Consider the following 25,071-nt stretch of genomic DNA (forward strand, 5'->3'; position numbering starts at 1 on the left):
CAAGAGTTTTAACTCACAAGCCAGCCCACACTCAACCTCTAGCAGTGTACCAGTTATTTTAAGTCTTCCTACCAGTTAGGGCTCCAGGGGCTTTGGCTGCAGGTGAGCTATAGCTTTATGTCTTCACCTGGTATCTCCAGTTTTCAGGGTGGCAGTTTGCCTTGTGACCTTACTTCTCTGATGAATCTAAGAAGAGTTGTTGATTTTCAGTTTTTCAGCTTTCCTCTTACTTTGAAGATGAGAGAGACAACTTCCAACCCCTTTGCATGTTGGAACAGAAACCAGAAGTCCTTTCTTACAATTTTTATTTATTAACTTTTGGCGATGAGTATGGATTTTATTCATCATTATAAATGTAATAGACACATGGAGAAAGCCATGGATGTCTGTTTGCGCAGGTTGAAAGAGCAGAACCTTGTGAAAGACCTGAGGCCCCGGGACCTCCTGGAGAGCAGCAGTGACAGCGACGAAAAAGTCCCTGTGGCCAAGCCCTCCTCGCTGTCCAAGCGAAAACTGGAGCTTGAGGTGGAAACAGTGGAGAAGAAGAAGAAAGGGCGACCTCGGAAGGAGTCTCGGCTCATGCCTGTGTCTCTGTCTGTCCAGGTGAGGCCATCGGGCCCATGCTGCCTCCCTCAGCCTACCTCATAACCTCAGTGCTGGAGTCCCCATGTGCCCAAGTGGGATAAGAGAGGCTGTGCATGCCACAGTGTGCCTTATCAGTTGGGAATAGTTGGCGAGACATGCGTACCCCCAGAGGTAGTATGGAGGCCATGCTGCCCCACACCTGGCGCTCAACCCACTCAGAGTCCTTGAGCAGTGCCCTGAGGTCAGCTATTCATCTGGAAAGTGAGGGTCTTTAGAGCATTCATCTGCGCTTTCACCCTCACAGAGTGGGTGGAAATGCCTGGGGAACCAGCCCGGTGTCACCTGTGGGTGACTCACCTTTACCTGACATTGCCCTACAGTGCTGGGGTGGGGCTCAGGGACATTTCTGCTCTTGCAGTCCCCAGCTGCCCTGACCGCAGAGAAGGACACCGTGTGTTTGTCTGTACCAGCACCTGCACTGAAGCTGCCCATGCCAGGCCCCCAGAGAGCATTTACCCTCCAGGTGAGTAGGTTTCCTGTCTCCCCCAACAAGCGTGCACATTCTCTCCACTCTCCCCCTGTGTAAACCCTCAATTGTCACTGACTTAGGGCTGCGTTCCAGGGGCTCTCCATCTCTTTCTGGGGGAAGTTGTAGCTGATCAGGGCCCATTACTAGCCTCTTCCCCAAGGGCCCCCTTGCTGCCTGCCCACACACATGCACATTTCTCTTCTCTGTGCTTCACTCTTCCAGTCCTGCTGCCATCTTCTGGATGGCCAGCTCCTTCAAGACTTGTCTCAGTTGTTCCTTTTGGTAGCCTCCTTCAGCTCCACATTCAGCCTTTGGTAGCCTCAGACTTGATATAGTTGGACTGCATCATAATGGCCTGTCTCCCAACCAGCTCACTGGCCCTGTCCTCTTCCCAGGACCCAGCAGAGTCATCATCAGAGCTGTTTGAGCTCTTGGAGTAGAAGCTTATGACCATGTGTTTGTTCAAAGCACAGCTCTAGAGCAAAGAATCCTTTATACCCAGAGCTCTTCCATTCACTCAGTCTAGCACCTGACCTTGGACGTGCCATAGGTTTATGCCTCTTGTTCCTCAGCTCAGATGCACATCCTTGGGAAACCTTCTAGGGCCCCGCATACAGGTCACTTTCTACCGAGCATACACTGCCCCACCCAAGCTGGTCCTCATGGGATACCAGAGGTGTCAGCCCTTCCCACCACAAGGCTTTCTGGGCCTAAAGGTAGGGACCTACGTGGTTTGTTCTTGTTGTTGATGTACTCGGAGACAGGGCACACAAACCCTTTTCCAAACTCTAGCTGCCCCACCCCGTAACCCAGGGGCTTTACCACTGAGTGCCGCTTAGGGCTGTTCTTGGTTTCTGGGGATCTATGAAGGGACCCGTCTCCCAGCAGCATCCAGCCCTCTGCCCCACCTCACCCACTTGTTTGGCCATATGAGTGCAGACTGTTCAGCTGTTCTCCCTTGGTTTTCCATATGGGCTATCCGTCCATCAGCTCCCTAGGCATGAGAGATGAGGCTGAGCCAGCTCCCAGCCCTCTCCCTTCTCTGGGGGCCACACATCTGGACCTCCGTCCTACTTGTCCCACCCCATTACTACATATGCCACCACCGTCCTGTTGGCTAGCCAGCTCTACTTCTCTGTGTCTTTTTCCTGCTGCGGGGTCTCTGAACATCTCATCTGTCACATGACCCAAGTCTCAGTGGGCCCACCATCACCTGAAAAGACATTTTGTTTGTTTTCTTCCATCCAGGTGAGCTCCGATCCCTCCATGTACATTGAAGTGGAGAATGAAGTGACTGCTGTGGGGGGCGTGAAGCTAAGTCGTTTGAAGTGTAACCGGGAAGGGAAGGAGTGGGAGACGGTGCTCACCAGCCGGATCCTCACTGCTGCTGGCAGTTGGTAAGGGTGAGGGTCTTCGCCCAGCCCAGCCTTTAATGTCAACCAAGCACCACGTGCTATGCTGTGTGGCACTGTTACTGTCTGAGGCATGGTGCATTGCCCTACGTGCTAGCTCTCACAGAGGCCTGTACCATGCCTTGCCCTGGGCTTAGGACGTGTATCTGTCATCTCAGTCCCCACAAGACCTAATAAAGCCGGCATCATTATCACCATGTTACAGGTGGGGAAACTGTCTTAGAGAGTCACCCAAGGCAGGATTTCAACCCAAATGTTATGATTCCCTTATCTGGTCAGGTTCCAGGCTGAGCTCTGCCTGGCTGTCTCTGACGTGGAATGGTTCCTTCTCTGGACCCCAGATTTTCATCCAGGGAGAACAGGATGGATTTCTGATTGTCCTGTGAGTCCCCAGCCCAGCCCTGTCCATATTCTGTATGAGGGGAGAGCGTAATTCAGTGGTTAGTCATCCAGTGTCTTCCCGTGGGCTTCCAGGACACAATCCCCTGGAGCTGTTTTTACATGTGCTTGATCTGAAAAGAGGACCAGTGTTTTCCTCAGGTGTCTGTTGAAGTATAGGATCTGCCGTCAGGACCATGTATTTGGTACTATTATAAGGATTTTACAAAGATAATTGGCTTAGATACAGTCATTTTAACTAGATCCTTAATTAGTTATCATGAGACTGCATGTAAAATGCTTTCATAGTGCCTACAAGTACTCGGCCTTCCATCTTAGGTCACGGTTCCCATGGGCTCTGAGCGGGTGCATAATGTTGCACCTAGAAGGAACCATCATTCTGTACCTCCTTTTCATTCTCTGCCAAGATGAGTAGACTGAGCTTTTCAATCCCAGGCACCCATGAATGACTAAGAGGCCTGTGTGGTAGATACTGCTGTGGGCTCCCCCTGGATCAACATTAGTCTGAGCTCAGAAAAGCTCAAGCAGCCGCTGAAGGGAAAGAGAACACATTCTCTTTAATCAGGTCTCATTTAGGCTAAGCTCCCATGAGCCCTGCTACCCTGATCCTTGTGGCAAGCCCTTGCTCCACCTCTCCCTCTGCTGCTTCTGCTCAAAGGAAGGTCACAGCAAGTATAGGTGGGCACAGAAAGAGGAAACGTTCGGGGCGCCTGGGTGGCGCAGTCGGTTAAGCGTCCGACTTCAGCCAGGTCACGATCTCGCGGTCTGTGAGTTCGAGCCCCGCGTCAGGCTCTGGGCTGATGGCTCGGAGCCTGGAGCCTGTTTCCGATTCTGTGTCTCCCTCTCTCTCTGACCCTCCCCCGTTCATGCTCTGTCTCTCTCTGTCCCAAAAATAAATAAAAACGTTAAAAGAAAAAAAAAAAAAAAGAAAGAGGAAATGTTCTGCATTTCAAGGCTGCTGCCTCTGCCACAGCTCCCTGTCGTCATGACACCTGTCCCTTCTCTACCTTTTCAGTGACGTGGTATGTGTCGCCTGTGAAAAGAGGATGCTGTCAGTGTTCTCCGCCTGTGGTCGCCGTCTCCTCCCTCCCATCCTCCTGCCATCCCCAATCTCCACTTTGCACTGCACGGGTTCCTACGTCATGGCACTCACGGCTGCAGCCACATTATCTGTCTGGTGAGAGGCAGGCCCAGGGTGGGATGGGCTCCAAGCAGGATAGGGCTGTGCAGATCCCCTCTCACTGCAGGGACAAAGAAGGAAGCAAAGGAGGCCACTCAGCAGAACAGTCCTTGGACACTATAGGTCTGGGGGTCTTAACGCCTGAGGGGCCCTAAGCAGTCATACACTGCTTGTGATAGCCATCCTGTGTTGGGGGAGGGAGGATGTGCAAGGAAGTGGGGCAGGCTGCCTACCCCTGCCACCATCCTTAAAGGAGCAAACCTCATGACAAATCATATGCCTGATTGCATGTGCCAGGGTCCAGAAATGGGATCTCAGCTGCCAGAGCCTGGCCACGCTTCTCCCAGAGTTGGCATGGTGTTGGTGGCAGACCCCACAGCTCTGTTGCCTAAGCCCTCATCTGTAGACTTGTACAGAGGTAGTGTAGTGACACATGGGGAGTGGAAGCCACTTGTGGCACAGAGCCCCTGTCTGGGGAAGCAAGGGCTGGCTCTATACCAGGAACTGTAGAGTGGGGTCTGACCACCAAGGCACACTCTGATGTATTTACTCCAACTGGAGAGTAAGCTGTTCCCTGTCTCTCTCCTAGGGATGTTCACAGACAGGTAGTTGTGGTGAAAGAAGAATCGCTACACTCCATCTTGGCAGGTAACCTCAGCGGTGGACCACCCCTTGTTCCCAGGGGGTGGGGAGGGGGTGGGGAGGGATGCCAGGGCTAGGCAGCTTCAGTTCCTGACATGAACCAGGCTCTGGGCCCAGCCTGAAGCATTCAGTGTTGGAGAAGATGCATTCTCTCCCGGGGCACATTTGAATGGGTCTCTGAGAGGTGACAAATAGCCTAGTGGGTGGCAGTGAGACCAGCATGCACAGAAGAGCAGCAGCTGCCTAGTTGCTGAGTCAGTGTGAAGGCACGTGTTGCTGGGACAATGGGAGCCGTGGTTTACATTTCTCCTTAGGTCATATGCAGGCACCTGCTGATCAGAACACACCCAGAACCCATTCTTGTACTGTCTCCCTAGGAAGTGACATGACAGTGTCACAGATCTTGCTGACACAGCATGGAATCCCAGTGATGAACCTGTCCGATGGGAAGGCATACTGCTTTAATCCATCACTTTCTACATGGTAAGTAAGCCAGCCCCTAGCCCTGCCCTTCTGGGAGAGTGTCCGTCTGAGCTGGAACAGACTTCTGGTCCTGGCAGTCAGGCCTTCCTGGCCTGGCTTCTCCTCACAGTAAAGCCCTGTGGTTCGGGCAACAGTGGCAGCCCTGCTGGGCTCTATCTGCTTTATACAAGGAAAGAGAGAGCTTAAACCCACCAGTAATGCCCCACTGTCCCTGGGCAGGGGTGCTTTCCTTCTGCATTATTCTCTGAGGTCACTTTGGAAAAATTAAAAATTTTTGTAAATTAAGAAAATTGGTTGTCAATACACATGTCCAGCCTGGCGTCCTTAGCATTGTCAGCATAGGTGACTGGGCTTCACAACAACATTGCCACCACTCATCAATTTTTGTAGCTTAGCAAGAGCCAAGTAGCGCTTCCGCTGACTTTGTGAATTAGTAAGTTTGCACCATCACTCGCCATGTGTCATGGTCTGTCTTTCCTCGGCCCATTTTGGAGTTTAGAGCTCTTTTCTGTATTTGTCAAATCTCTATTCCTCCAAGATCTTAATCGAGACATGTGAAGCCTATACATTGTATACCAGCCACTCTTTTCTTCTGCCTGCACCTTTGGTCCTTCATACCCAAGCCAGCTATCTGTCCTCCAGCCCTTGTCTGTCAAGAGTTGCCAGGCACAAGTTTATCCTGCCACTGAGATTTCTTTCTTGGGTTAAAAAAAAAAAAAAAAAAACAGGTCCCTGGCTAGCTCAGTTGGTAGAGCATGTGATCTTGAGGTTGTAAGTTCGAGCCCCACATTAGGTATAGAGATTACTTAATAAAATATTTTTGGGGGCACCTGGGTGGCTCAGTCAGTTAAGTGTCCGACTTCGACTCAGGTCATGATCTCACAGTTCGTGGGTTCGAGCCCTGTTGGGCTCTGTGCTGACAGCTCAGAGCCTGGAGCCTGCTTCAGATTTTGTGTTTCCCTCTCTCTCTGCCCCTCCTTGGCTCGCACTCTCTCTCAAAAATAAACAAACATTTAAAAAAATTCTTTTAATAAATAAATAAAAATAAAATATTAAAAAAAAAAACCTCCCCATTCATAGCTCTTCCAAGTTACAAACCCTTGTATATTATATGTGATTACTGTAATTATGGAAATAGGCTGTTTCTTTAAGAAGAGAAATGTTGGCTCTGTATTTTGGAAACAATTTTACAAAGGCACCCAACTTTTTTTTTTTTTTTTTTTAATGTTTATTTTTGAGACAGAGACAGAGTATGAGCGGGGGAGGGGCAGAGAGAGAGGGAGACACAGAACCCGAAGCAGGCTCCAGGCTCTGAGCTGTCACCACAGAGCCCAATGTGGGGCTCGAACCCGTGAACTCTGAGATCATGATTTGAGCCGAAGTCAGACACTTAACTGACTGAGCCACCCAGGCGCCCCGGCACCCAACTATTTTAAAAGTGTGGGTAGAATGTTTTCTTAACAAAAATGTGAAAGGTCCTGAGAAGCTGATTGCTTGTGATGCTGTAGAAGCTCAGGAAGGCTATGGCCTGGCATTCCTGGAAGCTTCCAAGGGCTAGGCCAGGTGGGCCCCAGGCAGACAGGCATCCGATGCACACTTCACACACAGGCCTCTGTCCTCAAGTGCTGAGACCATGGAGCTCAATTGGTCCCAGCAAGAGCCCTGTTGGTGACCTTCAGCATCATCAGTTTTGCCTCATAATGAAACCTGTCCATGAGTACTCTATGGAGAGAATGCAGTGACACTCAGCCTCTGCTGGTGCTCTGACCACAGGTCATGTGGTGCTTGCTCCTTGGTGGCCTCACTGCCAGCCTTTCTGGTGGACCTCTTGGTTTTCCTGACCTCTGCTCCTACTGTTGCCTCCCCAGGAACCTGGTTTCTGACAAGCAGGACTCCCTGGCCCAGTGTGCAGACTTCAGGAGCAGCCTGCCTCCCCAGGACGCCATGTTGTGCTCCGGACCTTTAGCCATAGTCCAGGGCCGTGCCTCCACGTAGGTGACCCAATTTGCTGGGGGAGGTGGCTGGGTCACACAAGCACAGTCCCACCCAGGCCTGCGCTCTGACTGCCCATCTCCTTTGCCTGGCTAATGCTTAAAACAGGCAGGCTCGAAGGTGCCAAGGATCGTGGGCCCATATTAGGTAATAACACACAGTGCTGGGTCACAAGCCCTGTCACTTCAGAGCACAGATGGTGGTCTGAGTTGCTATGTGTCATGGACATGATGATGGGCAGTATTTTGAAGGGCAGTGGGGGAATGGGCTGCTGGCCTGTCACCTCAGGGGCCTTGATAGGAGTTACAGGGTGGGATACACCCAGGATGCTAGACAGACCAGGAGGCCTGTGGCTGGGACCTGGGGATGGTTTGGCCAGTGTGGAGTCTGACACCTGCCTCTTTACTGGCTCCTCACTGGTGTCCAAGGGCACAAGGTGGCAGCCTCCTGCCCCATGCAGTGCCCACTGCCTCATGATGCTTGCTCTGCCAATCTCTGCAGTTCAGGAAGACAGGCAGCCCGACTCTTCTCCGTGCCTCATGTAGTGCAGCAGGAGACCACCCTGGCCTACCTGGAGAATCAGGTTGCAGCAGCACTCACCCTGCAGTCCAGCCATGAGTACCGCCATTGGCTACTCCTCTACGCTCGGTACCTTGTGAATGAAGGTGAGGTTTCTGGTGGTCCCTCCATCTTCCTGGGTCTGGCTCAATTTCTATCCCAACATGATCTTCCAGAAAGCCCATGAATCAAGGCAGAGATGCAGTGGCCTAGGACTGTCTGCACTCTCCTTCCTCCCAGTCTCCTATGTTTACTCCCAGAGGCCCTGGACTCCAACTGCCCCATCAGCAAGATGGCCCTCAGCCCCCATCTCTTAGCCTGAGCTGTAGTCAAAGCAGCTCAGCAGGCATCCAACCCTATTATAGACTCTGAGACCCTGAATTGGGTAGGCCCTGAGGACCAGGAGGACTGGCAGTAGGAGGGGGTGGGGGCACAGGATGCTTGAACAGACATGCTCCAGAGGAGCAGAAGGCTCAGACTCTTGCCTTCCCTCATACCCTGGAGCTTCAGTGGTAGCTGGTCACCCCAGAGGAGGGCTTCTTCTGGCAATATCCATTGAGCCTGCATCTCTCTTCCTCCAAGCCCCTCCTGCCCTGGAAGGGCCTGCCTGATGTCCAGCACCTCTCCATGGCCTTCTAGCCCAGCTTTCCCTGCCAGCACTTCTGATCTCTCCCACCACCCCCTCTTCCCTTTTCGGTCAGCAGAAAGCTCGGTGTGTTGGAAGAGGTGGACATCCTGTTGTCAGGGCGCCCTGCAGTAAATAGACTTTCATCTCTCTGCTAGGCAAGTGTGGGGTTGTTTCTTACCACCTTCCTCCCACTTGAGCTTGTCCTCCAGGGTTGTGGCTTGGGAACTAGCACTCCCAAAACTCCCTGCGTGACCACACAGCTCCAGGGCTGGTCACAGAACTGCCTTCCCCACAGCCTCTCCTGGCCTTCTTGGTTTTGGTTTGCTTTTGACCTCACCCTCCCTATTTTGTTTATAATTTAAAGTACAGAAAAGAGAAAAAAAAAAAAAAAAACGTGCCGAACCCCTACAGGTGTCACTTCCAGAGCTCACATGTCACATTGCCTCTGATGACATAATTGTGTGTATATATAAACCTCTGATGACAACAAATATGGCTGACCAACTCAAAGTCCTTCCCAGCAGACTCCAATGATGAGTTTAATTTGCCTCTTCCCGCCCAGTCTGCATGGTTGCCCAGCCTGTGTGGTCACTGAGTCTTCTAAATACTCAGTCTTCCCAAGCCCACACCTTTGCTGGGGTGCTCCTGTCACATCTGAGCCTCATACCCCAACCCCCTGGGGAGACCTGTCCTCTGGCTCCTCTAATTTACTTCATCCTGGGTGTTGATCAGGACTCATCCTGACACCCTGAACAAAGTCACTGCCTCCTCTGGGGCCTGCACCTACTTGTGGGATCACTTCTGCTTGCTTCTCTTTCTCCATCTTTCACACATCTGTTCCTGCGTCCAATAACACAAGTCACCTCTGTTCTATTTCTTGCTTCCTTGACTATAAAAGGACTAAAATTTTAAAGGGAGACCCCTTTCACTTCTAAAATTCCTCAGATTCCAGCATCACCCTCTTATTCTCCACCCTTATCTTTGGGCGATTTCATCATACCCTATGGCTTCAGCTGCCACCAGTGCTAACAGGCCCCCAGATTCTGCCACCAGCATTTGTGGCACTCCATGTGGCTGTGCCATAACCTGTGAGTTGATGGGCCGGTGACTGCTTCTATCTCCTCTGTTCCATCACCACCTCACTCTAAATTCATACCCTTGCTATCTCTTACTTCCCGAAGGTGCCTCCTGACCCTGCTGATCTCTCACTGTCAACATGTCTTGTCTGAAACAAATCTGACCAGCCCACTCCCCTCCTTCCACAATTCCCACATTTTCCCATCACCTTGGGGAGTTTGTCCCAGAGCTGGCCACATCTCATTTTTCCCATGGGCCCAGCACATAGAGGGGCTGCTGTATATGCTATCAAGGGAGTGGGTTCGTGAGTGAGTCTGTCATTATGGGTGTCAGTGCCCCAAACTGAGAGTCGTTCAGGAGGCTTTTTGCCCAAAGCAGCCAATAAAATAAACATTTGTTCAATCTATTTTGATATACACAACAACTTAGCATATTCTTGATTTTTTTATTTCTTTTTGTAATGTGTTCCTATTTCTGTTTTGTTTTGTTGTTTTTTTGTTTTGTTTTGTTTTTTCCCGTAATTAGGGTTTGAATACCGACTCCGAGAAATATGCAAGGACTTACTGGGTCCGGTTCACTACTCCACTGGAAGCCAGTGGGAGTCAACGGTAGTGGTAGGTGCTGCTTTCATTCTTGCCACAAGAATTCTGTCTTAAAAAGTGAAGGTAGAGATGAAAAATAAGTCAAAGTGCTTTGAAATTCTTCCCCATTAGACTTCTTCAGCACACCGCCTTGGACCCCAGCATCAGTGAGAGGCTGAGATGTCAGTACTGCACTTGTGGGCAGGAGCTGGGTCTTTGGCATCAGGGGCCTAGAGAGTGCTTGGCCACGTGTGCACATGTGCTGAGGAAAGCTGCCTGCCAGGGGCTGTGGGTTTGTTCAGTAGAGAAGACGAAAGATCTTTCCCTGCTTTCCTGGAGCTCCCAGTCTGGTAGCGAGGCAGACAGAAGCAAGTAAGCAATTCCATCAACAAGATAGTTTTAGACCATGGATTATGCTAAGAAGGAAATAAGCAGAGCAATAAGCCGAAGGTGCCTGGGAATGAGCAGCCAGGGAGGACCCAGAAGGGGACTTTTAGGATGAAACCCAGGGATAAAAATGAGCCAGCTCTGCTGAGACCTGGGGGTCTCCTGGTAAAAGTGATAGTGAATGCAAAGAGGGCGTGGTACATGGGGGCCACTGTGGCTGGAGTATAGTAGGCAAAGGAGAGGGTGGTGTGAGATTAGGTGAGACAGATGAACAGGAAGGAGATCATTGAGACCTTGTGAGGAGCTGGAGCTGTTGGAGGAGTTTGTGCAGCGGTGACATGAAGTGACCCAGATCAGTCAGCAGGAGTGATATGAACTGATGTAGCAAAGCAGTAAGAGCTTGTTTTTTGCAGCAGTCTTGCAATAGGTGAAGGTGACTTGGATTGGCACAATGGCCATGGAGAGAGGAAAGGAGAAAGATTCAAGTTGTATTTTGGAGGCAGATCCAACCAGACTTGGTGGGTGGATGGGTGGATATGGAATAGATTAAGAGAGAATAATGAGTATGCATACAGTTGCCTCCAGAGTTTTTGGCGTGCACACACGGCTGCTAATTCATTGAAAGGAACAGGTTGGTGAGGGATGGGAGTTGTAGATATAAGTTAGCTCCCCAGCTTCTTCTTTAGTCACTGAGCAAATACTGATGGAGCACCCGCTGTGGCCAGGCATGGGACAGTGAGCAGTGAACAAAGCCGACAGGCCCCACCTTCATAGGTCTACATTCTTGTGCAGAGAAGCAGATTCTAAACAACTGAGCAAGTACATGTATTGTGATGGGTAGGGGTGGTGCTATGGACAAACATAAAGAGGGCAAGGGGATACTTTCAGGATGCTATTTTATATTGGGTAATCAAGGAAGCCTTAACTAACTGAGCAGAGAGACCAGAAAAGGTGAGGGGCAAAGCCCCACAGATAACTGGAGGAAGAACATCCAGGCAGAGGGAACAGCAAGTTCAGAGGCCCTGAGGTGGCAGGGCTTGCAATGTGGAAGGAATAGCTGAGCAGAATAGCAATGGGAGGGTGAAAAGGGTTGTAGTCAGAAAGGTTGGAGGGTCAAACCTCATAGGTTCTATAGGCCATGGTGTGTGCTTGGCCTGTGTGTTTTATTCGATTTTTATTTTGTTGTAATAGATCTTAATTTGGTCAGTTAATAGAATCCTACCTTCAAAGTCCCAATTCCCCTTACACCTTTGAAGGTATGGTGCCACAGTTTTAACATCCACTGTTGTTGCTAAAAATCACTGCTGTAAATCTGATTTCCATTGCTTTGTAAGTTCTTTTGGGATCCTCTCTTATTGTTCTGAAGTTTTACAAAGCCCATAGTCTGTTTCTTTCATTCATACTGTGGATTTTTCTTGGTTCTCTTCTTCAGTTATATCTTCCTTTCCATTTTCCCCATCATCAGAGAGATGTAATGTCCTCTCTTTTTAAAATATTCTGTATAATTTTTTTGTGGTTTCAGTTTTCTCCCCAGATTTTCAATTTAGTCTTTTATCTGCTTGAGCATAGTAAGTTTAGTTGTTTTAAAGTTGTATGTCTGATAATTCTGGTATCAGGAACCCTTGTGGATCTGTTTCTCTTGTCTATAGATGTGTCTCTGCTTTCTCATTTATATTCCTATTTCCTTACACGTTTAGTTATTTTTAACTGTCTGCTGGACATGTTATTTGAAAAATTATTTGTAGGAATGATATGAGGACTTAGGTAATGTTCCTTTATTTCATGGAGTACTTTTATTTGCTGTTGCCAGTTCTTGAGGCATCAGTACTACAGGGTCCCCTCAACCCAGTTCAGGGATTTAGGTTTTCTGGGCTGTCTTGGAATTCAAAGCCAGATACTCATTTGTGCAGGGTCTGGTTTACTTCCAGTTTACCCTTATTCTAGGGTACATCCCCTTGGGGTGGCAGCAGAAGGTGGGGGATGACTTACCAGGAACTCCCACTTTTCATTTTGGCCCCTGCTTTGATCCCCCTATGCCCTCAAGTCTGGCAGAAGCTTGCTCAGCCTCTTTCTCATCAATAAATGTTCCTAAGGCAAAGGTGTCATTCTCTGGCCTTCTACCTTCTCCACATGCCAGCTTAATCCTTTGTCACTAGCACATTAGCTGTCTGAATTCTGTTTCTGTTTGTGTAGCTAGGTCCCCAACGGGAAGGGTTCTGAATTATCAGTAAGAGTAAAGCTGTTTCTTTACCACTCATCACCTCCGGAGCACCCTGACAGGACATCTTCTTGGGTGAGAGATAGGCTGGCACATGTCTGACCAACCCTTCTCTGGGCCAAGTTGTAGAGGTTCACTCTGTGATCCAGCAGCCACTCTGGGAGCCTTAGCCTAGGATGTCAGCTGGAGCTCTACTACGTAGCAGTTTTCTGTCTCAGCCTCAGGGTAAGCATGCTAGGCCAATATGGTGCAGATGGAAGGGGGCACAAGCAGGCCACCAATTATTAGCCATGTGCTCTTTTCTCCCACTCCTTCCTGCTGCTTGTTCGTGCCAGCTCCAAGCAGGATACCTCATTGGAGCTTTGTCTAGGAGAGCCTGGAGCTCTCTTCACAGGAGGGAAGGTGTAGTCCTACCTGCTTTTTACCTTCTGTAAATTACCTAATATAGCTGGTCTGCTCACGGTCCCTGGTATCCATAACAAATGCTTTCAGCTGCAGGTAAATGATACTCCTTCTAATGGTGCTGAAATCTTTTTTTTTCTCTCTCTCTAAGTCATCTGGAGGTAGGTGGTACCCCTATATCTCTGTGATTCTCCTGGCCTTTAGCTCGTGGTCACAGGTAGCTTTCATACCCAAGTTCAAGGAAAGAGGATAGTAGGAAGCCAGTACTAGCAACATCAGAAAAGGAAAAGCTACCTGGCACAAAAACAGACACATAGACCAATGGAATAGAATAGAAACCCCAGAACTAGACCCACAAACGTATGGCCAACTAATCTTTGACAAAGCAGGAAAGAACATCCAATGGAAAAAAGACAGCCTCTTTAACAAATGGTGCTGGGAGAACTGGACAGCAACATGCAGAAGGTTGAAACTAGACCACTTTCTCACACCATTCACAAAAATAAACTCAAAATGGATAAAGGACCTGAATGTGAGAGAGGAAACCATCCAAACCCTAGAGGAGAAAGCAGGAAAAGACCTCTCTGACCTCAGCCGTAGCAGTCTCTTACTCAACACATCCCCAAAGGCAAGGGAATTAAAAGCAAAAATGAATTACTGGGACCTTATGAAGATAAAAAGCTTCTGCACAGCAAAGGAAACAACCAACAAAACTAAAAGGCAACCAACGGAATGGGAAAAGATATTTGCAAATGACATGTCGGAGAAAGGGCTAGTATCCAAAATCTATCAAGAGCTCACCAAACTCCACACCCGAAACACAAATAACCCAGTGAAGAAATGGGCAGAAAACATGAATAGACACTTCTCTAAAGAAGACATCCGGATGGCCAACAGGCACATGAAAAGATGTTCAACGTCGCTCCTTATCAGGGAAATACAAATCAAAACCACACTCAGATATCACCTCACGCCAGTCAGAGTGGCCAAAATGAACAAATCAGGAGACTATAGATGCTGGAGAGGATGTGGAGAAACGGGAACCCTCTTGCACTGTTGGTGGGAATGCAAACTGGTGCAGCCACTCTGGAAAACAGTGTGGAGGTTCCTCAGAAAATTAAAAATAGACCTACCCTATGACCCACCAATAGCACTGCTAGGAATTTACCCAAGGAATACAGGAGTACTGATGCACAGGGGCACTTGTACCCCAATGTTTATAGCAGCACTCTCAACAATAGCCAAATTATGGAAAGAGCCTAAATGTCCATCAACTGATGAATGGATAAAGAAATTGTGGTTTATATACACAATGGAGTACTACAGGGCAATGAGAAAGAACGAAATATGGCCCTTTGTAGCAACGTGGATGGAACTGGAGAGTATGATGCTAAGTGAAATAAGCCATACAGAGAAAGACAGATACCATATGGTTTCACTCTTATGTGGATCCTGAGAAACTTGACAGAAACCCATGGGGGAGGGGAAGGGAAAAAAAAAAAAAAAAAACAGGTTAGAGTGGGAGAGAGCCAAAGCATAAGAGACTCTTAAAAACTGAGAACAAACTGAGGGTTGATGGGGGGTGGGAGGGAGGGGAGGGTGGGGGGTGGGTATTGAGGAGGGCACCTTTTGGGATGAGCACTGGGTGTTGTATGGAAACCAATTTGACAATAAATTTCATATATTGAAAAAAAAAAAAAGAAAGAAAGAAAGAAAAGGAAAAGCTGCCCAGAAGTTAGTCCATGCTTCACAGGCAACCAGCAAATCACTTGAGCACACTCGTTGCAAGGGAGTCTAGGGAAGTGAGCAAAGAGTATGTAGAAGAGGTCTTAGAGCAGGTGTAGAAATAGCCAACTCCTGACCTCAGCACTATGCTGAATTTATTCTTTTTAAAAAAGCAAAACTGCTTTGTAGTCTCTTTATCGAGATACTGAGGGCAGGTTTGAATATGAACACTGTACTCTTGTTGAGTTTCTTTGTGAGCACTTTTATGGTAAGAATTGATCCTTAAAATGGAACTGGTTCTCAAGGTAGCTGGGAAAATGGAGCGGTGGATGGAAGGTGGACTGAAAACCAGCAGTGCTGACTCAGCAGCCAGCCCTCCCAAGAGGCTCATTAGAAAGCATCATTTAATATATTTAAGAGCCACTTATACTCCCTTTCTTTGAACTATCTGTTGAAATACTTTATTGCCATGTGTTCTTACTGGGTTTGTAGGAGCTCTTTATATACTGGGAAATTACTCTTTGTGATATGAGCTACCAGTTTGCTTCAGGAGACCCCAGAGGTCCAGGCTCTTTCCCTCAGTGTCGAAGGGTTGGACCAGTCTTCGTGGTGGGACCTGTGACAATGGCCAGAGAGGTAGTAATGAGCTGTGTCCCACGCTGCTGCCTTAAACAGTAGAGAGACATACTGAGAGCCCAGAGTGGGAGGTGGTACTTGGTGGCAGTTGGTATTGACATAAGCCTTCAGGCCAGAGGGCAGATCCTCTTGCAGCTTGCCCCTGGTGCCGCAGGCAGGCAGTACGTTCTGCTTTGTTTATGCAGTTTACTTCATCCCCTTTTATCTTTTTTTAATTAAAATTTTCAGGTTTTTAATTTAAAATTTTATTCTGGCTGGTAATATAGTCACATAGTTCAAAAATTAAAAGGTACAATAGTTTTGAAATAAGCTTTGTTGTTTTGGTGGGGTTGTTTTTTGGTTTTTGTTCTACTTGTACTTGCATTTATTTTATGTGGAATTTACTCCCAGGCCATAAATTTTTGTTCAGTTTCTTCTGGGGTATCTTTTTCTTCCGTGCAGCCTCCTCTTCTGGTTTAGGAACAATCTCCCTTTCAATAAAGATCGGCTCAGTGTGGCAGGAAGAGCTCATATATGGGTCAGTCCAAACATGACCTCTGTAAGTTCTGCACTGCATCTTGGGGTTTTGTTCACCTGAATGTGCTGCTCAATGACCAGAGAATCTACATCCAAACCCTTAAGTTCAGCATTACTCTTAGCATTTTTAAGCATGTGTAGTAAAAATTGAGTGCTGTGTTTGAGCCTCTGATTCTGTGTCCAGCCCCACTCTTTGGCCTGGGCATACCTACCAACTCCACCATTGTAGTAACAGAATGGCACACATTGCTTCTATAAAGTGACAGTCTTCAGATACTTGGTGACTTTTCGGATATGCATACCCTTGATGCTTGTGCAGGTTCACATGCATTCATAAAGTGAACACAAAGCTTTGAACCTCTTGATTTGCATGATTTTGTAGGACTTTCTGGGTCAAGTGAATAGTGACCATTTGCAGAGATCACCTCAGACCACTTCTAGGAAGAGCAAAAATAAGTCTTGAAGTCAGAAACTAAAGGCTTCTCTACCTTTTGTCTTCTTTTTCAAAATTCTTACAGCTATTCAGGGTCCCTTGAGATTCCATATGAATTTTAAGATGAATTATTCTAGGGGCGCCTGGGTGGCGCAGTCGGTTAAGTGTCCGACTTCAGCCAGGTCACGATCTCACGGTCCGTGAGTTCGAGCCCCGCGTCAGGCTCTGGGCTGATGGCTCAGAGCCTGGAGCCTGTTTCCGATTCTGTGTCTCCCTCTCTCTCTGCCCCTCCCCCGTTCATGCTCTGTCTCTCTCTGTCCCAAAAATAAATAAACGTTGAAAAAAAAATTAAAAAAAAAAAAAGATGAATTATTCTATTTCTGTGAAAAACACCATTAAGATTTTGATACGGAGTGCATTAAATCTATAGATTGTTTTTGTGTTACTGACATCTTAATATTAAATCTTCCAATCCATGAACAGAGGATGTCTTTCCGTTTACCTTTAATTTCTTTCAGCAATATTTTATAGTTTTCAGTGTACTAGTCTTTTACCTCTTTGGTCAAGTTTATTTCTAAGTATTTTATTCCTCAGAGACTATTGTAAATGGAATTGTTTTCTTAGTTTCATTTTCAGAATGTTTGTTGTTGGTGTACAAAAATGCAACTGATTTTTGTGTAATTTCTTATTGTGCAAATTTGCTGAATTCACTTATTCTAACAGGTTTTTTTTATAGAGCCTTTGGGGTTTTCTACATATAAGATGATGTTGTCTACAAACAAGAAAGATTTATTTCTTCCTTTCCAATTTGGATGCCTTTTATTTCATTTTCTCTCCTCATTGCTCTGGTTAGAACTTCCAGTACTCTGGTAAAAGCTAGGATTCTTGCCTTGTTCCTGACTTTGGAGCAAAAGCTTTCAGTCTTTTAACATTGAGTGTGATGTTTTCTTTTATGGCCTTTATTATACTGAGGTGGACTACTTCTGTTACTAGTCTTTGGAGTGTTTTTGCAATGAGAGAGTGTTGAACTTTGTCAAAAAAATTTTTGCATCAATTGAAGATTGTTAATAATTCTTTAAATGTTTGGTGAAATTCACCAACGAAGCCATTTGGGCAGTCATTGGGTCTTTTTTTGTTGAGAGATTTGTGATTACTGATTCAATATCCTTGCTAGTTATAGATCTGTTCAGATTTTCTATTTCTTCATGATTCAGTCTTGGTAGGCTGTGTGTTTCTAGGAATTTGTCCGTATTGTCTAGGTTGTCCAGTTTGTTGGTGTACAATTGTTTGTGTAAAATTGTTTATTTATAATGTTTACTTTTATGGCATCAGTTGTAATGCCCCTGTTTCATTTCTGATTGTGATTCAAGTCTTCTCTCTTTTTTTTTTTCTTAATCCATCTAGGCAAAAGTTTATCAATTTTGATGATCTTTTCAAATAATATGTTTCGATTTCATTATTTTCTCTATTTTTCTATTCTCCATTTTATTTTCACTTGTGTGATTTTCTTGCTTCTGCTTGATTTGGGTTAGGTTGCTTTTATTTTTCTAGTTTCAAAGATGGAAGGTTATGTTACTGATTTGAGGTCTTTCTTTGTATATTCTTAAAGCTATGAATTTCTGCTAATGACTGCTTTTGCTGCATCCTGTCATTCTTGGTATATTGTTTTCATTTTCATTTGTCTCAGATATTCTCTAATTTCCCTTGTGATTTTTTCTTTGAATCATTGGTTAACAATATGTTGTCTCATATTTGCAGATTGTCCAGTTTTCCATTAGCTTTTGATTTTTGGTTTCATTCCATTAATTGGAAAAGATACTTCTATGATTTCAGTCTTTTTAAACCTATTGATATTTGTTTGTGACCTAACATGTGGTCTTTCCTGGAGAATGTTCAGTGTGCACCTGAGAAAAATGTATCCTGTTTTTGGGTGTGATGTTCTATATATGTATGTAAGGTACAATTGGTCTATATTGTTTTTTAGGTCTTCGTATTCCTTATTGATCCTCTCTCTGGTTGTTCTGTCCATTATTGAGAATGGGATATTCAAGTGTCCTACAGTTATTGTAGAACTATATATTTTTCCTTTCAACTCGATGTTTTCTTCATATATTTAGGAGCTCTGATGTTTGGTGCATATGTTTATAATTGTTACATCTTCTTTGGGAAATTGACCCTTTTATCATTATACAATGTCTCTTGTATACTTTATGAGAGACAGAGAGACACGTATACATACATTATACTTTTGTCTCTTGTAATAGTTTTTGAAATAATATCTATTTTGCATGAAACTAGTATAGCCATCTCTTCTGTATTTTGGTTACTATTTCCATGAACTGTCTTTCTCTGTCCTTTCATATTCAACCTATGTGTGCCCTTAGATCTGAAGTGAGTTCCTTGTAGGTAGCATATGGTTGGATCTTGGTTTCTTACCCATTTTTTTAATTGGGGAGTTTAATCCATTTACACTTAAAGTAATTACTGACAGATAAAGACTTAATATTGCATTTTGTTACTTATTTTCTGTATGTTTTATAGCTTTTTATCCCTCATTCCCTCCTTTACTATTTTACTTTGCATTTAGTTAATTTTTTTAGTGACATGTTTTGATTCTCTCCTCTTTTCATTTTGTGTATATTCTATAGATATTTTCTTTTTGATAACCATAGGGAAAACAAAAACATTCTAAAGTTCTAACAGTCTATTTTAAACTAATAACAGTTTAATTTCACTTGTATACAAAAACATTGCCTACTCCTTTACAGTTCCACTCCATCCACTTTGTTATTGAAGGCACAAATTATATCTTTTTATATTCTATAACCTTTAACATAGATTTATAATTTCTTATGCTTTTGTCTTTTAAATCTTATAAAAGAATAAAAAATGGAATTACCAAACAAATGTACACAATATGGGTTTTTATATTTGTCCTTGTTTTCACCTTTACCAGAGAACTTTATATTTTATTGTCTAGCATCCTTTTATTTCAACTTGAAGGACTCCCTTTAGCATTTCTAATTTTTTTTTTTCAACGTTTTTATTTATTTTTGGGACAGAGAGAGACAGAGCATGAACGGGGGAGGGGCAGAGAGAGGGGGAGACACAGAATCGGAAACAGGCTCCAGGCTCCGAGCCATCAGCCCAGAGCCTGACGCAGGGCTCGAGCTCACGGACTGCGAGATCGTGACCTGGCTGAAGTCGGACGCTTAACCGACTGCGCCACCCAGGCGCCCCATCCCTTTAGCATTTCTTATAGGGTAGTTCTAATCATAATGAATACATCAGTTTATTTATCTGGGAATGTGTTCATTTCTTTCTTGTTTTTGAAGGATAGTTTTGCTGGATATGGTATTCTCAGATATCAGTTTTTCTCTGGCCTTTAGTGTTCCTGCTGAGAAATCACTGATTGTCTTATTGAGGATGCTTTTTACATAATGAGCCACTTTTCTTCTTTCAAGATTATCTCTTTGTCTTTGACTTCACATAATTTGATTAAAATGTGTCACAGTATGAGTTCATTTGGGATTTTCCTACACGGAGTATTTGTTGAGCTTGGATTTGCAAATCCGTGTCTTTCCTCAAACCTGGGAATGTTTCAGCCATTATTTCTCCAAATAAGTTGTCTTCCCCTTTCTCTCTCTGTTATTCTTCTGGGACTTACATAATGCATGTATTGGTCTGCTTGATGGTGTCCTATAAGTCTCTTATGCTGTTTTCTCTTTTCTTCATTCTATTTTCTTTTTGCTGTTCAGATTCAATAATTTTAAATAACTTGAATTCAAGTTTATTTATCCTTTCTTCTGTCTATTCAAGTCTACTGTTGAACCCCTCTAGTGAATTTTTCTATTTAGCTACTATGTTTTTAAGCTCCAGAATTTGGTTTGGTTCTTTTTTATAATTTCTGTCTCTTTGTTAATATTCTCATTCTGTTCACATATCATTTTCCTAATATGTCTGTTCATGTTCTCTTTGAGAATATTTAAGACAACAGTTTTAAAGTCTTTGTCACATAAGTTCCAAGCCTGTGTTTCCTTAGGGTCAGTTTCTGGAGGTTTATTTTGTTATTTTGAATGGGCCATGTTTCTTTGTTTCTTTGAATGCCCTGTCGTCTTTTGCTGAATATTGGGCATTTGAAAAAAAAGGCTACCTTTCCAGTCTTTGCAGACTGGCTCCCCTACTCAGCTGGTCATGAAGGCTTTTGGTCCTCCAGCCTTTTCTGGGGATGCCTTTTTCCCAGGTCTTTGCTTGTGCTTTTCTTCCATTTCCCCATTTACGTAGCTGCTTTTAAGTGTTTCACTTTCCCTAGAAATCTCACTCCTGCTTCTTTTCATAACCTTAGATGTTCTGTTGTATTCTACTCATTGTATCCTTTCCATAGGCATCCACAGGTCCACAGTTCCCCTACAGCTCTCAGTCACCACTTTGCCCACCACTGCCCTTTTGCAGCCTCCATCATGATATCTAAACTATGCCATTGTTCCCATCAGCACTCTCTGTTCATTTAGGTTTTCTTTAATGGCTTTCAATACAGTTTTATAACTTTCAGCACATAGGCCATCCATGTCTTTTGTTAGATTTGTTCTTAGATGTTTTATAATTGTGGCTATTCTAAACAGTATATTGTCCTATTTATGTTTTCTAATTATTCATTGCTGCTGTATATATATATAAATGCATTTGGTTTTGGTATTTTAGTCACCAAACATCTTTCTACACGTTTTTGTTATGTTTATTATTATTATTATTATTATTATTATTAATTTATCAGTAGTTTTGTGTTTTCTGTGTAGAGTAAGCAGCCAAATCATCTTAAATAGTTGTTTTATTTCCTGTTTTCCAATTCTTGTGCCTTTTTTCTGTAATATTAAAACCTATTAAATTAATAAGCTTTCTAAGATTAAATTATCCTCAATTTCTTGGATAAACAATAACTTGGTCATAGTATCTTTTCATTCACTGTTCGAACTAATTGCTAATAATTTATTAGAGATTGGTACACCTGATTTCATGGGTGAAATTGGCCTGGGATCTTTCATTCTCATTTTATTTTTGTCTGGTTTTAGAATCAAGGTTATTTTGTCTCATAGAATGTATTGGGGGTAGTTCCTCTTTTTTTGTTCTTTGAGTTTATATAAATTTGGAAAAATCGGTTCCTTGGAAGTTTCTTAAACATCAGTTTACAAAACTAGTATACCTGTTATTTTCCTTGTGGTAAGATTTAACTCCTATTTTCTATTTATTTTTGAATTGATTTAGATAAATTATATTTTCCTAGGAATTAGTCCATTTTCTCTAAATGTTTAGTTTTGTTGGCATAAAGTTGTTGATCAATAAATGATCAGACAAATGACTAGTCTTTATTCATCTTTTCTATCAAAAGTTTTTAATTTCATTGATTTCAATTCTTTATTATCTCATTTTCTTTTTAAAAATGTTTTTTCTTGGGGTTCCTGGATCGCTCTGTCGGTTAAACATCCAACTTTGGATCAGGTCATGATCTCACAGTTCGCAAATTTGAGCACCACATCGAGCTATGTGCTGTCAGCACAGAACCCACTTCAGATCATCTATCCCCCTCTCTCTCTGCTTATCTCTCTCTCTCCAAAATAAAATAAATAAGTTTTTTTGATGTCTTTTTTTCTTTCTTTTCTTATTTTATTTTATTTTATTTTATTTTATTTTATTTTAGTGTGTGTGTGTGTGTGTGTGTGTGTGTGTGTTGTTTTTTTTGTAGTTTTTGTTTTTCTGATACCTAAGTTGGACTCGGGTAATTGGTTGTCATTTTTGTATGTACTCTGATAGATGTTTTATGTTTTTAAGTATCCTTATAAGAGCCCCTCTTCTGTTGCATTTCACCATTTTCGCAGTACATAGTGTTTTTATTGCCATTCGCTTGTAAGTCATTTTTAGTTTCAATTAACAATTTCATTAATTAACTTAATTGATTAATTAGATTCATGAGTTCTATTTGTGTCTTAGTTAGAGAACATGAGCTATATCAGAGGTTGGCAAATTTCTTGTCAGGGACCAGAGAGTAAACATGTCAGGCTTTGCAAATTCATGCAGTCTCTGTACAACTGCTTGACTCTGCTGTTGTAACATGGTATATAAACAAAAGGACGGGTGTGGCTGCATTTTGATAAAATTATTTACAAAAACATATAGTAGGCTGTATTCGACCATGCCAATCTGCAGTCTACATGATGCCTATTTTTTGAGGTTTACTTTTAGAGCAATTTTTTGTATTTCTATGTGTGCCAAAGAACGGGTATTTTCATTTTGTATATGTCCATTAAGTCTTATTTACTAAATGTTCAGTTCTGATTACCTGAATCTGCAGCTTTTTCCCTTTCTGACCCATCACTAGTTGGTTTTGTATTAAAATCTCCCTGAGGGTGGTTTTGTCCCTCTCTTTGACTTTCTCTTTCCTCAGCAACTTTTTTGTCATGAAGTCCTCTTTGGTAATTGTAAAATACTGGCTCTCTTTTTACTCTTTACTAACGTATCTCTCTCCAACTTTTAACCCTTCTGCATCCATGTTTATATGTTTCTTACTGACATTGGATGGCTGGCTTTTATTTTATCTAATCTGGCAAGCTTTTTTTTTTTTTTTTTCCCTCATTGCTAAGCTCAAACCATTTACATTTTTTGTTTTCTTGGTTTTCTTAAGGCTAATATAAACTTTAGCCATAGTTGATCACATTTCTTTTCATGTCTCTTAGCATTGTCTGGATTTATCTTCTCTTACTTCAAGTATTTCCTCCAAAACATTTTCACGGTGGATCTTTTTTGTGGCAAACCTTTTGAGGTCTTATAAGCCTAAGAATACTTTTCATTATACCCTTTAATATGAACACCTATTTGGGTAAAAAAGTTTAGGTTATGAGGTTTTTTCCCAGTATATTATAAATACTACTTTATTGTGTATCTTGGTATCTCTCCTTTTGTAGGTAATATGCTCTTGTTTTTTAGAAACTTTCAGAATGTTTCTGTCTTTGATATCCTCAAATTCTGTATATTTTATCCTAACATGTCTAGATACCAGCTTTTCCATATCTTTTTTTCCCCCAGTTTTGTGAAAAATGTTGTTGGTATTTTAATAGGGATTGCATTAAATCTGTAGATTGCTTTGGGTGATCTGGACATTTTTACAATATTGGTCCTTCCAATCTATGAACATGAAATATCTTTCCATTTTTTTGTGTCTTCAGTTTCTTTTATCAATGTTTTACAGTTTTGGTGGAGTACAAGTCTTCCTAGGTATTTTATTGTTCTTGGTGCAGTTGTAAATGGGATTGTTTCCTTATTTTCTATTCTGCTACTTCGTTATTAGTGTGAAGAAATGTAAGATTTCTATATATTAACTTTTTGCTGTGATTTTACTAAACTCATTTATCAGTTTTAGTTTTTTGGTGGGTGGAGTCTTTAGGGTTTTCTACATATAATATAATATATTACAATAGTGTAATATATTATAATGGTATAGTATAATAGTCTCATGCAATCTGCAAATGGTGAAAGTTTTACTTCTTACCAATTTAGATGCCTATTTCTTTTTCTTATCTGACTGCTGTGGCTAGGACTTACAGTACTATGTTGAATAAAAGTAGAGAGAGTGGACACCTTTGTCTTATTACTGATCTTAGAGGAAAAGCTGTTTTTCACCACTGAAATATGTTAGTTGTGTGGTTTTCATATATGACCTTTATTATGTTTCCATATCTTACATGATCAGCATTCATGGAGGCTTTCAACCTAAGGCCATTTGATTTTATTATATGAAATCCACCTGTATTATTTCCTTAAATATTTCCTACTCTCTTCTTTCTTTCTTCTGGGACCCATTATGTAGATATTGCGCCCATTTGCTGCCTCCTTCTGCCTTTACTTTTCCCATACAATTTCTCCTCTTACTTCCCCTCTCTTGCCTCTCTCCTCAAGCATGATCTGTGGTCCTCCATCTGACTCTACTCTGACTTGGTCTTCAGCAGTGTCTGTTCTCCCGCAAATCCCATCTCCTTCAATGACTATGTTGCTCATACTTAATATCTACACTTGGTTCTTTTCTATAATTCCTTGTCTTGTTACCATGCTTATTTTAACATTTTGGGCCTTTCTTCACTTCCAATGGTCAGTGTTGTTGGTTGGTGGTTTTTTTCTTTGCACCAGATGTGCTCCTCAGGGTTCTGTGCAGTGGAGACCCCTCCTCACAGTACATGTTGCAGGAGAACCCAGGCAGACCATGGTGCCAGTGCACCCAGGCATGAAAGATTCCTGGCAAAGCCCAAGGGCAGAGGCCCCAGGATTATAAAACCAAGGCCAGCCACTGCCTCCCAGGTGCCTCTTCTCCCTTGAATTTGACCTCAGTCCCCTAGAGAAAATCCACATGAGGGAACAGCCATTCCTGGATGGCTATCCACCTGTCCCTCTACCCTAATATCCTACTTCTGTCCTGGTCTGGAAGGCCAAGCTACCACGGCCACTAATCAGTACAGTTCAAGGCCAGTGGTGATTATGCCAGCAAACTTAGGGGGCACAGAGGAGCAGAACCTACCCTGGTTTTCTTTGCTGTATCTTTGCACTGTGTCCTTTCCCTACTCCCTGCCACTCCATCCCACATGCCCCAGCTCACGCTTTTGGCTTGCCTAGGACTTGCCAGCATGTAGAGAAATTGCTCTCATC

At 43.6% G+C, this 25,071-nt stretch overlaps 1 protein-coding gene and 1 pseudogene across 5 annotated transcripts in view; one reads left to right on the top strand and one right to left on the bottom strand.

Annotated features, from left to right (window-relative positions):
* Positions 1 to 25,071, top strand: part of HIRA (histone cell cycle regulator) — a 105,984-nt gene that overhangs the window by 79,885 nt on the left and 1,028 nt on the right. For 4 of the 5 annotated variants that reach the window (XM_023241668.2, XM_023241669.2, XM_023241670.2 and 1 more), the window contains 8 exons: positions 399 to 603; positions 1,004 to 1,108; positions 2,363 to 2,511; positions 3,941 to 4,102; positions 4,695 to 4,753; positions 5,125 to 5,230; positions 7,099 to 7,221; positions 7,724 to 7,887. In XM_023241668.2, the coding sequence (XP_023097436.2) occupies positions 399 to 603; positions 1,004 to 1,108; positions 2,363 to 2,511; positions 3,941 to 4,102; positions 4,695 to 4,753; positions 5,125 to 5,230; positions 7,099 to 7,221; positions 7,724 to 7,887 (1,073 nt within the window). Of the gene's footprint in view, positions 1 to 398; positions 604 to 1,003; positions 1,109 to 2,362; positions 2,512 to 3,940; positions 4,103 to 4,694; positions 4,754 to 5,124; positions 5,231 to 7,098; positions 7,222 to 7,723; positions 7,888 to 10,010; positions 10,100 to 25,071 lie in introns of all 5 variants that reach the window. The other variant, XM_019814902.3, reaches the window with a different exon arrangement.
* LOC123381355 lies at positions 15,799 to 22,750 on the bottom strand (annotated as a pseudogene).

This window comes from Felis catus, chromosome D3 (genome assembly GCF_018350175.1).
Source record: "Felis catus isolate Fca126 chromosome D3, F.catus_Fca126_mat1.0, whole genome shotgun sequence".
In the NCBI taxonomy this organism is placed as follows: domain Eukaryota; kingdom Metazoa; phylum Chordata; class Mammalia; order Carnivora; family Felidae; genus Felis; species Felis catus.